The 15,259-nt window shown below is 42.9% G+C and overlaps 1 protein-coding gene across 1 annotated transcript; it reads left to right on the top strand.

Annotated features, from left to right (window-relative positions):
- Positions 1 to 11,732: 11,732 nt before the first annotated feature.
- On the top strand, positions 11,733 to 14,817 carry LOC128698503 (staphylococcal nuclease domain-containing protein 1-like). Its single transcript, XM_053790748.2, has one exon. The coding sequence runs from the start codon at positions 12,258 to 12,260 to the stop codon at positions 13,803 to 13,805; it is 1,548 nt and encodes a 515-aa protein (XP_053646723.2). The 5' UTR covers positions 11,733 to 12,257; the 3' UTR covers positions 13,806 to 14,817.
- The last annotated feature ends 442 nt before the right edge of the window (positions 14,818 to 15,259 follow it).

Genomic DNA, 15,259 nt, shown 5'->3' with positions numbered 1-15,259 from the left:
AAGATGGAGATTCGGGGACTGACCGAGGAAAACAAGAAGATTCGTAGTAGTCCTGTTTTGAGTCCTCAGGTCAAGAAGGGAAACTGGTCAGTGGCTGGACAGCATGGAACGAAGTTGACGATCAAGAAGACGAATGGAAAGGTAGGAACGATGAAGAAAGAGACTGCTGTGGAAACTGTTGTGGAAACATCTAATGCATTTTCCGTGCTACCCGAAGAATGTGAATTGACTACTGGGAACGTCACGACGAACAACACCAAAGAAGGTAAGAATATTGTTGTTGTTGGGGATAGCCAAGTTAGGTACATGGATAGGGCATTCTGCTTGAAGGACAGGAGTAGGAGACAGATGGTTTGCTTTCCTGGGGCTGGGATGGAGGATACTGTTAGCCGTCTGAATGATATCATGAGAGGTAATGGGAGCAATCCTATTATCTGTCTCAGTGCTGGAGGCAATGATGTTGGCAGACATAGGAGTGAGGACCTGATTAGCAGGTATAGGTCAGCAATAGAAAAAATTAGGAGGAAGGGTGGGAACCCTGTCATATGTGGTATTTTGCCAAGGAGAGGAGTTGGAAATGAATGGTTGTCCAGGGCAATTGGTGTCAATTGCAGGCTGGACAAATACTGTAAGGAAAATGCAGTAACATTCATTGACAACTGGGACCTCTTCTATGGCAGAAATGACATGTATGTCAGGGATGGGGTTCACTAATCTAGGTCTGGGGTGGGGGCACTGGCAACTGCAGTGGAGGGAGCTGTTAGGATTTCAAACTAGGAATAGTTAGTGGTATGGGCTTAGGCAGGAAAACAGTGAAGTCCCAGTGTAGTAATATTATGAGTTCTAGGGGAGCTAGTAATAAGCAGAACGAGGTAGATATCGAAAAGCCAGTGACACTAGCTGATAAGGACAGTAATAGATTTAGTAGAAAAAACAGAAATGAGCAGGAAGGGTAAAGAGAAAGGAGAGTCTTTCAATGTATATTATGCTAAGAGCCGTAGTGTTAGGAATAAGATCGACGAGTTGAGATTAGTTGCCAGTGCAGGTAACATTGATGTATTTGTCATAACTGAGACGTGGTTTAATTCAAAAAGCTCGGACATGCCTGCGGAATGTCACATTCAGGGTTTTAAATTATTCCAAGTAGATAGAAGTATCTGGAAGGGGGGTGGGGTAGCATTGTATGTCCGAGATCGCTTGAACTGTTGCATAAAAACGGGTATTAAGTCTGAAGTAACACATACAGAGTCTGTTTGGATAGAATTTTCAGAGGGGCATGAAAAATTGATTTTAGGTGTGATATACCGTCCCCCAAACTTAGATAGAGACCAAGGGAGGCTACTATGGGAGGAAATTGTTAAGGCCACAAGACACGATAATGTAGTAATTCTAGGAGACTTTAACTTTAGTCATTATTATTATTATTATCACACTGGCCGATTCCCACCAAGGCAGGGTGGCCCGAAAAAGAAAAACTTTCACCTTCATTCACTCCATCACTGTCTTGCCAGAAGGGTGCTTTACACTACAGTTTTTAAACTGCAACATTAACACCCCTCCTTCAGAGTGCAGGCACTGTACTTCCCATCTCCAGGACTCAAGTCCGGCCTGCCGGTTTCCCTGAACCCCTTCATAAATGTTACTTTGCTCACACTCCAACAGCACGTCAAGTATTAAAAACCATTTGTCTCCATTCACTCCTATCAAACACGCTCATGCATACCTGCTGGAAGTCCAAGCCCCTAGCACACAAAACCTCCTTTACCCCATCTCTCCAACATTTCCTAGGCCGACCCCTACCCCGCCTTCCTTCCACTACAGACTGATACACTCTTGAAGTCATTCTGTTTCGCTCCATTCTCTCTACATGTCCGAACCACCTCAACAACCCTTCCTCAGCCCTCTGGACAACAGTTTTGGTAATCCCGCACCTCCTCCTAACTTCCAAACTACGAATTCTCTGCATTATATTCACACCACACATTGCCCTCAGACATGACATCTCCACTGCCTCCAGCCTTCTCCTCGCTGCAACATTCATCACCCATGCTTCACACCCATATAAGAGCGTTGGTAAATCTATACTCTCATACATTCCCCTCTTTGCCTCCAAGGACAAAGTTCTTTGTCTCCACAGACTCCTAAGTGCACCACTCACTCTTTTTCCCTCATCAATTCTATGATTCACCTCATCTTTCATAGACCCATCCGCTGACACGTCCACTCCCAAATATCTGAATACATTCACCTCCTCCATACTCTCTCCCTCCAATCTGATATTCAATCTTTCATCACCTAATCTTTTTGTTATCCTCATAACCTTACTCTTTCCTGTATTCACCTTTAATTTTCTTCTTTTGCACACCCTACCAAATTCATCCACCAATCTCTGCAACTTCTCTTCAGAATCTCCCAAGAGCACAGTGTCATCAGCAAAGAGCAGCTGTGACAACTCCCACTTTGTGTGTGATTCTTTATCTTTTAACTCCACGCCTCTTGTCAAGACCCTCGCATTTACTTCTCTTACAACCCCATCTATAAATATATTAAACAACCACGGTGACATCACACATCCTTGTCTAAGGCCTACTTTTACTGGGAAATAATTTCCCTCTTTCCTACATACTCTAACTTGAGCCTCACTATCCTCGTAAAAACTCTTCACTGCTTTCAGTAACCTACCTCCTACACCATACACTTGCAACATCTGCCACATTGCCCCCCTATCCACCCTGTCATACGCCTTTTCCAAATCCATAAATGCCACAAAGACCTCTTTAGCCTTATCTAAATACTGTTCACTTATATGTTTCACTGTAAACACCTGGTCCACACACCCCCTACCTTTCCTAAAGCCTCCTTGTTCATCTGCTATCCTATTCTCCGTCTTACTCTTAATTCTTTCAATAATAACTCTACCATACACTTTACCAGGTATACTCAGCAGACTTATCCCCCTATAATTTTTGCACTCTCTTTTATCCCCTTTGCCTTTATACAAAGGAACTATGCATGCTCTCTGCCAATCCCTAGGTACCTTACCCTCTTCCATACATTTATTAAATAATTGCACCACCCACTCCAAAACTATATCCCCACCTGCTTTTAACATTTCTATCTTTATCCCATCAATCCCGGCTGCCTTACCCCCTTTCATTTTACCTACTGCCTCACGAACTTCCCCCACACTCACAACTGGCTCTTCCTCACTCCTACAAGATGTTATTCCTCCTTGCCCTATACACGAAATCACAGCTTCCCTATCTTCATCAACATTTAACAATTCCTCAAAATATTCCCTCCATCTTCCCAATACCTCTAACTCTCCATTTAATAACTCTCCTCTCCTATTTTTAACTGACAAATCCATTTGTTCTCTAGGCTTTCTTAACTTGTTAATCTCACTCCATAACTTTTTCTTATTTTCAACAAAATTTGTTGATAACATCTCACCCACTCTCTCATTTGCTCTCTTTTTACATTTCTTCACCACTCTCTTAACCTCTCTCTTTTTCTCCATATAGTCTTCCCTCCTTGCATCACTTCTACTTTGTAAAAACTTCTCATATGCTAACTTTTTCTCCCTTACTACTCTCTTTACATCATTCCACCAATCGCTCCTCTTCCCTCCCACACCCACTTTCCTGTAACCACAAACTTCTGCTGAACACTCTAACACTACATTTTTAAACCTACCCCATACCTCTTCGACCCCATTGCCTATGCTCTCATTAGCCCATCTATCCTCCAATAGCTGTTTATATCTTACCCTAACTGCCTCCTCTTTTAGTTTATAAACCTTCACCTCTCTCTTCCCTGATGCTTCTATTCTCCTTGTATCCCATCTACCTTTTACTCTCAGTGTAGCTACAACTAGAAAGTGATCTGATATATCTGTGGCCCCTCTATAAACATGTACATCCTGAAGTCTACTCAACAGTCTTTTATCTACCAATACATAATCCAACAAACTACTGTCATTTCGCCCTACATCATATCTTGTATACTTATTTATCCTCTTTTTCTTAAAATATGTATTACCTATAACTAAACCCCTTTCTATACAAAGTTCAATCAAAGGGCTCCCATTATCATTTACACCTGGCACCCCAAACTTACCTACCACACCCTCTCTAAAAGTTTCTCCTACTTTAGCATTCAGGTCCCCTACCACAATTACTCTCTCACTTGGTTCAAAGGCTCCTATACATTCACTTAACATCTCCCAAAATCTCTCTCTCTCCTCTGCATTCCTCTCTTCTCCAGGTGCATACACGCTTATTATGACCCACTTCTCGCATCCAACCTTTACTTTAATCCACATAATTCTTGAATTTACACATTCATATTCTCTTTTCTCCTTCCATAACTGATCATTTAACATTACTGCTACCCCTTCCTTTGCTCTAACTCTCTCAGATACTCCAGATTTAATCCCATTTATTTCCCCCCACTGAAACTCTCCTACCCCCTTCAGCTTTGTTTCGCTTAGGGCCAGGACATCCAACTTCTTTTCATTCATAACATCAGCAATCATCTGTTTCTTGTCATCCGCACTACATCCACGCACATTTAAGCATCCCAGTTTTATAAAGTTTTTCTTCTTCTCTTTTTTAGTAAGTGTCTACAGGAGAAGGGGTTACTAGCCCATTGCTCCCGGCATTTTAGTCGCCTCATACGACACGCATGGCTTACGGAGGAAAGATTCTTTTCCACTTCCCCATGGACAATAGAAGAAATAAAGAAGAACAAGAGCTATTTAGAAAAAGGAGAAAAACCTAGATGTATGTATATATATATATGCATGTGCGTGTCTGTGAAGTGTGACCAAAGTGTAAGTAGGAGTATCAAGATATCCCTGTTATCTAGCGTGTTTATGAGACAGAAAAAGAAACCAGCAATCCTACCATCATGCAAAACAGTTACAGGTTTCTGTTTCACAGTCATCTGGCAGGACGGTAGTACTTCCCTGGGTGGTTGCTGTCTACCAACCTACTACCTCTGAACTTTAGTCATATTGATTGGAATTTCTTGACTGGGAATTTAGAATCATGCGACTTCTTAGAAGCAGTTCAGGATTGTTTTTTGAAGCAGTTTGTAACAGAACCTACAAGAGGAAATAACCTGCTTGACTTAGTTCTGGCAAACAATGAATCCCTTGTTAATAATTTAGAATTTTCAGAGGAACTGGGTGCTAGCGACCACAAATCAATTACATTTAGCATTGAATGGAAGTTTTTTTTTATATTTTATTTAAAACATTATAAATTACAAGGTTGTATAAAATATTAAATAACACCACAATATAGGATCTGTACAAGATTACTAAGAATCATACCACAAGTGAAGAAGAAAAATTTGAAACCTAATACAAAATAGAAATGTGTAACAAACACGCAAAATACATACATACCATTCACTGACACACATTATACCAAATGATAAAATATCTGACACATACACAGAACACGGCTGGGCCCCCCCCCCCATTAAAACCCATCTATAAATACATCCACATCATTCGCACACTTAATGATCACAGCAGTGATCAAACATTAGTTTATGTAACTTTTATATAGATATGCAACTGTTTATGAGATTTTTACTTAAAAACAAACTAGCATTTATTCTAAAACATGACTCCATAACAAAAATAAACATAATGCAAATCACACGATCACATGCAAAATTTATACAGCATATGTATAATCTTGGAACCTTTTGATCACAGACGAATTACTCACAGCAGATTCCACAGAATGGTTAAGCATTTATATTAGGAGAAATCCAGACATTTTTAAAATAATGAATTTGTAATGTGTCTCCTTAAAAGCTTTATGCAGTGAAGGGGAAAAGTCACAACATACTCACATTGAAATATTCATTATTACAAAATAACTGGACTCTTACGAAAGCATGGCTTAATTGATACATTTCAGTAAAATTTTGTTGGAAGTAATCTCTGAACTTTCTCAAATGCATAGCAAATTATTATAGCATTACAGCATTATATCTTATTAACCTTAACTAAACAGTCTTCTGAAACTAACCAAGCTTACCGAACAACTATTACACCGTACACCACACCTTTACTCATCAAAAGCATCACTCACGCCCACGCATACCTCAAGAAGCCAGCCTCATTTTACCCCTTAAGATTGCAACGCCCATAAGTCCCTGACGCAGAAGCTACGATATCCCTCGGAAAAGGTTAAATGCTACCTGCTCCCAGTGATGTCCTTATTCCTACATTGCGTCCCATAAAATATCGCTGCCAGTGCTCTGATTCTCTCCCTTACTGACACATGTCTGTCAACCCATGACGTATACACAAAGTCCGTGACTAGATAACCCATTGCGTTCTGTACCGGCAACCTCCCACCCCCCCACATCTAAACTTAATGCTCTTAAAACGCTAATCCCACCTCCACCCACCATACGTAAAATCCTACTAAACCACTCCCTCACTGGTTCCAACCTCGCACAAAAAAATACCGCATGAAAGACAGTGTCCAGTTCCCACACACACAACACTCCCCACCCTCCTGCACACGCCTATTTGCCAACACTTCTCCAGACGGTAATATATTGTGGAGAAATTTAAACATTACCACCCTTACCAGTGCCTTCATTCGTAACCCTTTTAAACGGCCCCATATATCACTCCACGCATACATCGGATATATACCTTCCACCTTAGCAACCACCTCCCTACCACCACCTGAGCCAGTCTTCCTATCTTGACCCTGCGTGGGTCCGGTGCATAAATTAATAACCTTAACATTCCCTCACACATCTGGACATCTCTACCCCTCATCCAACGCTCCAAATCCCTTCGAACCCATGCCAAACCTGTGCCTGCAACCCTACCCTCCCTCAAATAACTGTGTTTAACATACATGCCCAACATCCTTTGATGCAACGCCATTAACCTCAGCCCTCCCCGGCATGCCGGAAGACACACATCTCTCGATAACCAGTCACATTCCGAACCCTAAATATATCGATATATACGCTTCAACAGACGCTTCTCATCGCACGGATTCAATGGATATATACCTACCACATGCCACAGCTTACCATACAAAAGCACATTCACCTCAATAGCACGCTGATGTAACGTCAGTCCTCCTGTACGCAATCCCGCCAATCTACCCAGAACCCTATCCAAAGCTTCTCTCGAATTCACCTCCCTCGCCTCCTGAAGGTTTCCAATATGAACAACCCCACACACCTTAGTTTGACACACCAGGGGCCAGCCTTCTTCCTGTCCTAGAGCCCCACCCACGCCATCACCCACCCTCATAAGCATAGACTTTTCCCTATTAACCGTCATCCCTGTTGCCCTTCCGAAACGTTCCACCAATTCACCCACCTTTCGTAAGTCCTGTGACCTCCTAAATAGAACCGTGGTATCATCCGCATAACCCACGATCCCTGGTTCCACCGCCACTTCATCTCTCTTCACTCCCTCCCTCACACTCCCTCGCACAGCCCTATAGAACGGATCCTGAATCAACGCGAAGAGAAGCTGCGACACAGGGCACCCTTGCCTCAAGCCCCTTTCCATCCTAACTAGTTTTCCTAGCCTACCATTTACCTGCACCCGAACCATAGCCTGCTCATACAACACCTTTGCCCAACTGACGATTTCCCTCTCAAACCCTTGCCACTGCATTAACTTCCACAGTGCCTCACGCTCCACACAGTCATATGCCGCATGCAAATCCAATGCTAATACCCCACCTTTATTTTCCCCCCCACTTTCGTCTATAAAACCTACGTATGATCCCTTGCCCCACACACATTGATCGCCCAGGAACACCATATTGACCCTCATCCAAAACTTTGTCAAGAACCCTTTTCATCCTATTCCCTAACATTAAAGATATCGATCGATAATCATGTACATAACAAATACATAATACGTAACACCCTAATAATTACGAAACAAATAAAGGTTAGAAAATAACAATCTCCACACCTCAACACAGAAAAACTAAACACAGTACAATATAACAAATGATTCGTCCCACCTCACTTCCATACACTACATTCATCCCACAAGCGAACTTACACAATCACGTATATTTAGTAATATTTTTCAAATATAATTTCCAGTTTTGAGTAACAAACTTCTTCTACCATATAATGAAATATACATAGTCATTACTATTAAACATTAACTTAAACGAGACTATATTCTTATTCTACAGACCGCAGCATTTCTTGCATCACCATCCTAACCCTACTTAACACATTGTACATGAACACGTCCTTATATACGCATCACTCGTCAATAATATTCATTGAACTTCACCGAATACTAATATACAACCCATACTGAGTACATGAAATTCTCTCTTACATACTGCTATATACACTTGATGTATGATAAAAATCACACACATTGCATTATCTCATTATGAGCAGTACATTTGGTACACAGACATATTTATCACGCCCGCATGTCCTTTGCTTTAATACAACCACCAATCCTGATAATACATTACAACATATTCCAAATTTAACTTATCCATAACATACATCAGTATACCATTCTGAGTATGACCGTATACTTTTCACATGCACACAAATATTGCTCATTTCCATGTCCATAAAAATCTTAACAACTTTTCCCTTACGAACCACCACAAACTTACTTAAAACACACTCCACAACTACGCTGCTATTTCACACCATATCATGGAACTCCTCATACATTCCCAAATTCTGAGATGAGCCCGGTGCAACCCCTGAAAATCCAAACACATCCCCCCTCCCCTTTTTTTTTCTCTCCTCATTCCGCCAACAAACCTCTGACATTCATACTTCGATATCCTTCAGGAAAAGCCCTTTCCCATCTACTTCCATATATCCCCCTATTACGACTAAGTGTTTTGTACATTGTTGCAGCCAATACCTTCTTTTGCACCACCCAATCCCCATTACCCCTCATGGCCCATGATACGAAAACAAAATCCGTTATGATGTACACCAAAGCACGCTGCACAGACTCTTCCACACCTCCCACATCTAAACTCAATGCCCTTAATACCGATATCCCTCCCCCACCCACCCTCCTCAAAATCCCACCCATCCACTCCCGTATACACTCCAATTTTTTACAAAAATATACAACATGAAAAGCTGTCTCCCTATCCCCACACACCCTACATACGTCCTCCACCATCAACCCTCTCTCCCGAAGCACCACACCAGACGGCAATATTCCATGAAGGAAACGAAACATTACCTCTCTCACTCTTGGTCTGATGCGCACCAACTGCAACCTTACCCAAATGTCTCCCCATGCATACATTGGGTATATGCCCTCAACATTTGCAATCACCCTCACCCCTACAGCACGCTCCAGAACACCCACCCGTATCCTAGACGGATCTCTAACATACAATAAAGCTCGAAGCACATCCTCACACTCTTTCACCTCTGATCCTACCCACCACCTTCGTGCCTCCTCATATAATGCTTGCACACCCTTCCCCACACGACCTTCCACTCGGAGAAACCCCCTCTTCAAATATATACACTTAACCCTTAATCTTATATCTATTAAACCCAATCCACCTTTGTCGACCGGTAGCATAACAACACTTCTACCCAACCAATCACACCCAGAACCCCATATATATCGAAAAAACTTTTTTTGCATTCTAGTTATGTCCGGTCCTGCCAACGGATATACTGCTGCCACATGCCAGACCATACTATATAACATCACATTCACCACTATTACACGTTGATGTATCGTCAAATGCAAGGGTCTCAAAACATTTAACCTACCCACCAACCTATCCACTGCCCTCCCAGAATTAAGCATTCGTGCCTCCCCGGCATTCCCCATATAAATTATCCCACACACCTTTAGTCTATCCACCACACACCAACGCACAGCTGTTTCCCATCGCACCCTCTCTACCCAATTCCCTAAGACCAATAATTTCGATTTCTCCACATTCACTTTTAAACCTGTAACACCTTCAAAACCACCAATTACATCCTCCACCTCATGTAAACTTTCCTCCCTGCTCATTAGAATTGTTGTATCATCCACATACCCTATTATTCCCATCCCACCATTCTCCACACCACGTACCACTCCTAAACATCGCCCCACTGCCCTATAAAAAGGGTCCTGTATACAAGCAAACAACAGTTGAGACAGAGGACAACCCTGCCTTATGCTTCTACCCATTGAAACCCACTCACCCAATTTCCCATTCACCTGCACACGTACACCTACCCTATTATACAAAGTCTCAATCCAGCGTACCATCTCTTCCCCAAAACCCTGCCTCCGTAAGATATGCCACAGTGCCTTTCGTTCTACGCAATCGTATGCAGCCTGCCAATCCAATGCTAAGACACCTCCCCCCCTTTTATTCTCCCCCTCCATACTTTCCACAAAATCTTTTATTATTCCATGTCCCTCATACATCGTCCTTCCAGGCACCCCATACTGACCTCTCGCAACAACTCTATCACGCACTTCAGCCTGTTCCCCAAGATTTTTGCGAATATCTTATAATCAGCACATAACAACGACAACGCCCTGTAGTTCTGCTCTGTAGTAGGGCCTTTCCCTTTTGGAATCAATACTACTACTGCAGTACGCTGCAACTCACCCATCCTCCCCTCACTTTTCATCACATTCATCAGGTTCACTAAAAAATCCTTCAACACACTCCAATGCTTCACATAGAATTCACAAGGTAACCCATCTATACCTGGCGCTTTACCTCTCGCCATATTCTCCAAAGCTCTCCATACCTCCCCGTCTTCAATATCCCCTCCCAATGCCATACGATCACTTCCACTCAGCACACAAGATACATTCTCTCCCAATCTCTCTAAATCCTCACCGTTCACTCCTACACTCCGCAAATATTTTCCAAACCAACTATCCATAAAACCACTCATACCCTCAGTAGTTCGCAACTCCTAACCCTTCGTATACCCACCTAAGTTCTCGTGTGCTACCAGCTTATCAATTTCCATTGCCAACCTGCGTCTCCGCTGACCCCGTAACACACAGGCTGACGGCCTGTCACCCCAAATCGCCTCCTCTAACCCACCTTGCACCCTCGCCTCATCAAATCTCTCATTGTGCATATCTCTTATCTGCCACTTTAATGCTTCAATTTCCTCCATTGGATACACACCTGTCACAGCACCCCTCTGATAACAACCCTGCAACCGCCCCTCTAAATACTGTTGAAGCCCATATGTCATCCATGCCTCATTCTTTCCCCTTCGCACATAATAATGCCTGATCCTCGTCTTCGCAACCCCATCCCACCACCCCAATAAATCGCTTGCACTCTTACCCCCACCCCATAAGTCCTCCCACAAACTTTCAAAATCGGCTCCCTCCACCCCCTCACCCAGTAGTCGTACATTCAGCTTCCAGTACCCCAAATATCTCTTAGGCAAACCGTCCCAATTTAAATCAGCATAAACCGCCCAATGATCTGAATAAACGACATTCACCGTCTGCACCCGCGTCACCCTCACTCCCCTTGTCACATACAACCTATCTAATCCTGCAGCATATCCCTTTCTCAATAGATCCCCTAAACCTGCCAAAAAACACCCTGCCCCTCTCGGTTCCACATCCTTCCTGCGCACCACACAGTTCCAGTCGCCACCAACTATTGTCATCAGTGTGGTAGTTGAACTGGTAGTGGTAGCGGCGTGGTCACGTGACTGGTGGTACCGTCAAGGCAGCACTAGTTAACAACATGGCCGCTCCTCAGCCACCACAGGTCTGCCGGGGGATTATTAAGCAGGTTTTATCTGGCGATGCTGTCATTGTTCGTGGGTAGCCCAAAAGGGGGCCTCCCCCGGAGAGACAAATCAACTTTTCCAATGTTGTTGCTCCACGTACAGCTCGACGAGCGACATCAAATGCTCCCGAGTCTACTGACGATCCTTATGGCTGGGAGAGCAGAGAATTTTTGCGCAAGAAGGTGATTGGCAAGAAAGTTCTTTTTACAGTTGAAACAAAGACTTCTACTGGAAGAGAATATGGTTCTATTTACCTTGGCAAAGACATTGCCACTGGAGAAAACTTGACTGAAGTAATGGTTGCGGAAGGTCTTGTGGCAGTAAGACGAGAAAATATCAGAGAGAGTAATCTGATTGATCTTGAAGAGACTGCCAGAAGCCAGGGCAAGGGAAAGTGGGCAAGTGATGATGCGAAGCATGTTCGCAGTGTCAAATGAACGTGTGAAAATATGCGCTCCTTCGTGGACAAGGCTAAGGGAAAACCCATTGAAGCTGTAATTGAGCATGTCCGTGATGGTTCTACAGTTCGTTGTTTCCTCCTCCCAGATTTTCATTATATTACTCTCATGATTTCTGGGATTAGGTGCCCAATGAATAAACTAGATTCTGAGGGCAAGCTTGACAAGTCCAGTAGTGAACCATTTGCTGATGAAGCCCGCTACTTCACAGAATCTAGACTGCTACAAAGAGATGTAGAGATCATTCTGGAAACTTTCAACAACAATGACTTTGTTGGCTCCATCATCCATCCGAATGGAAACATTGCTGAAGCATTGTTACGCGACGGCTTTGCCAGATGTGTTGATTGGTCCATGGCAACAGTAACAGGAGGACCAGAAAAATTGAGGGCTGCAGAAAAACAAGCCAAAGAAAAGCAGCTTCGGCTGTGGGCAGATTACAAGCCCTCGAGTCTAACAATTGCTGACAAGGACAAGGAATTCACTGGCAAAGTGGTAGAAGTTGTTAATGGTGATGCTTTAGTAGTAAAACGGCAAGATGGCACAACTAAAAAAATATTCTTGTCCAGTGTAAGGCCTCCAAGACTTCCGGATTCAGATACTCCTAGACCACCAGGCAAGAATTTCCGTCCCCTCTACGACATTCCTTGGTTGTTTGAGGCACGAGAGTTCTTGCGTAAAAAGCTCATTGGACAGAAGGTTCATTGCACGGTTGATTATATCCAGCCGGCTCAGAATAACTTCCCTGAAAAAACCTGCTGCACTGTCAAAATTGGAGATGTAAATGTGGGTGAAGCCATGGTGAGCAAAGGCTATGCTACAGTTTTCAGATACAGACAAGACGATGATCAGCGTGCCAGTTATGATGATTTGCTGTCTGCAGAAGCCAAAGCTATTAAGTCGGCAAAGGGTCTGCACAACAAAAAGGAAACACCCATTCACAGAGTTGCCGACATCTCTAGTGATGTTGGAAAAGCCAAGGGCTTCCTACCCTTCCTCCAACGTGCTGGTCGTACTGAAGCAGTGGTAGAGTTTGTGGCGTCAGGTTCACGTGTCCGTCTGTTTATACCGAGGGAGACTTGTCTCATCACATTCCTACTGGCAGGCATCAACTGTCCCAGAGCTACACGACCAGCTCCTGGAGGTGTTGGTGGCACTCTTCCTGGTGAATCTTATGGTGAAGAGGCTCTCGCATTGACCAAGAATCTTGTGTTGAAGCGAGAGGTTGAGATTGAGGTTGACTCCATGGACAAAGGTGGAAACTTCATTGGCTGGCTTCATGTAGAAAACAAGAACCTTTCTGTTCTTCTTGTTGAAGGCGGCCTCAGCTCAGTTCACTTCACAGCTGAATCGTCTAAGTTTTATCATTTGCTCACTGCGGCACAAGACTCTGCGAAAGCGAAGAAACTTAATATTTGGGCAAACTATGTTGAAGAAGAAAAAGAGGACAAGGCTGAGGAAACTGTAAGCGAGCGCAAAGTAGACTACAAGCCCATGATGATTGCTGCAGTGACCCGGGAAGGTGTCTTGTATGGTTAGTATTGCTCTGAGGGACCCGCCCTAGAACAAATGATGGATAACCTTCGAACAGAATTTGAAAGTAAGCCACCACTTGGAGGAGCCTATAGTCCCAAGCGAGGTGATCTGTGTGCTGCTCAGTTCACAGATGGTCTCCGGTATCGTGCTAAGGTTGAAAAGGTTGCTGGAAGTAACGTATCTGTACATTATATTGACTATGGCAATAGAGAAGTTACTCAGTCTCTAAAATGTGCATCACTTCCTGGCAGTTTTTCATCTGCACCTCCCTATGCACATGAACTACACTTAGCCCTAGTGAAGTTCAGCAAAGATGATGACTATGTTGAAGATGCATTGCAATTACTAATGGGTGAAGTAATGGAGCGAGAGGTTCTGGTCAACAGAGAATACCGTAATGGTGGTTTCGATTATGTGACCATCCAGCGAGCAGACACTAAAGCTGACGTAGCTCGCACACTGCTCTCCCAAGGTTTGCTGTTGCTTGATGAACGCAAAGACAAGAGATTGCAGTCTCTGGTGAGTGAATACCGCAGTGCCCAGGAAGAAGCAAAACGGAAACACTTGAGTATATGGCAGTATGGTGATGTTACTGACGATGATGCCCACGAGTTTGGTATGGAACGGTAAAGAGCGCTGCAGTCTGCACATTTTTTAATGCAGACTTAAATATAATAAAAAAAAAAAAAGTGGTGACTGAAGTTTTAAGATAACGTTACATGAGGAAACTACTGTAATACAAAACATTGGTGATAGTGGACACACTTATATACTTTGGTATACAGAAATTATTTAGGCGATATGAACAATGCACTTAATTTTCACCATTAATGCTCCTAGATGTGCGAAACTTGCCTCACATAAAATACTTGCCAATATTGCCTATTGGTGAAGGTTGTCATCAGTGTTCTCTGTTGCCATGGTCACTTGTGTATTTGTAGCATACCTAGGAAATTTTCACTGAAAGGCAATTTGTGTACACTGTCTTCAGTTGAATGCGACTGCCAGAGCCGTTTGGTATTTATTTTAACGACATTTATGTTTTAAGTGTTTGTGCATAAAACCATGTTAATTTTCATTGGCTATTGGATTTTTTCTCTTTTTGAGGTGTTTCCTCAAGGTGTGTCAGTCCACTAGCTTTCTAAGTTTGCTTGGTGTCTACTCAAACTCAGCCCCTGAACTCTGGTAGTGAACGATTTGGCTGAAGGTGTGGTGTAACGAATGTAAATGATCTTTTTTGGCATCTATTGCATCTTGCATACAAAGGTTGTTTCTAAATCCTAAGTATTTATGAATGGCTAAGCTCTCCAACTAGTGGAGATTAATCTTTGAAATTTTTATTTATGATTTATACTTTGTAATTTTTTTTAAGCATGTATGCGGCCTGCACTTTATAAAAATTTATACGTGCCGAATAAAGAATTGTAGATGCTATTTTTAGCATCTGGAAGACGATT

The sequence above is a fragment of the Cherax quadricarinatus genome, chromosome 71, assembly GCF_038502225.1.
Source record: "Cherax quadricarinatus isolate ZL_2023a chromosome 71, ASM3850222v1, whole genome shotgun sequence".
Taxonomy (NCBI): Eukaryota; Metazoa; Arthropoda; class Malacostraca; order Decapoda; family Parastacidae; genus Cherax; species Cherax quadricarinatus.
This window is presented reverse-complemented; position numbering and strand designations above follow the sequence as displayed.

Bases quoted from the DNA above. Each gene is read 5' to 3' on its own strand.
- LOC128698503 (XM_053790748.2), top strand. From the start codon at position 12,258: ATGCGCTCCTTCGTGGACAAGGCTAAGGGAAAACCCATTGAAGCTGTA.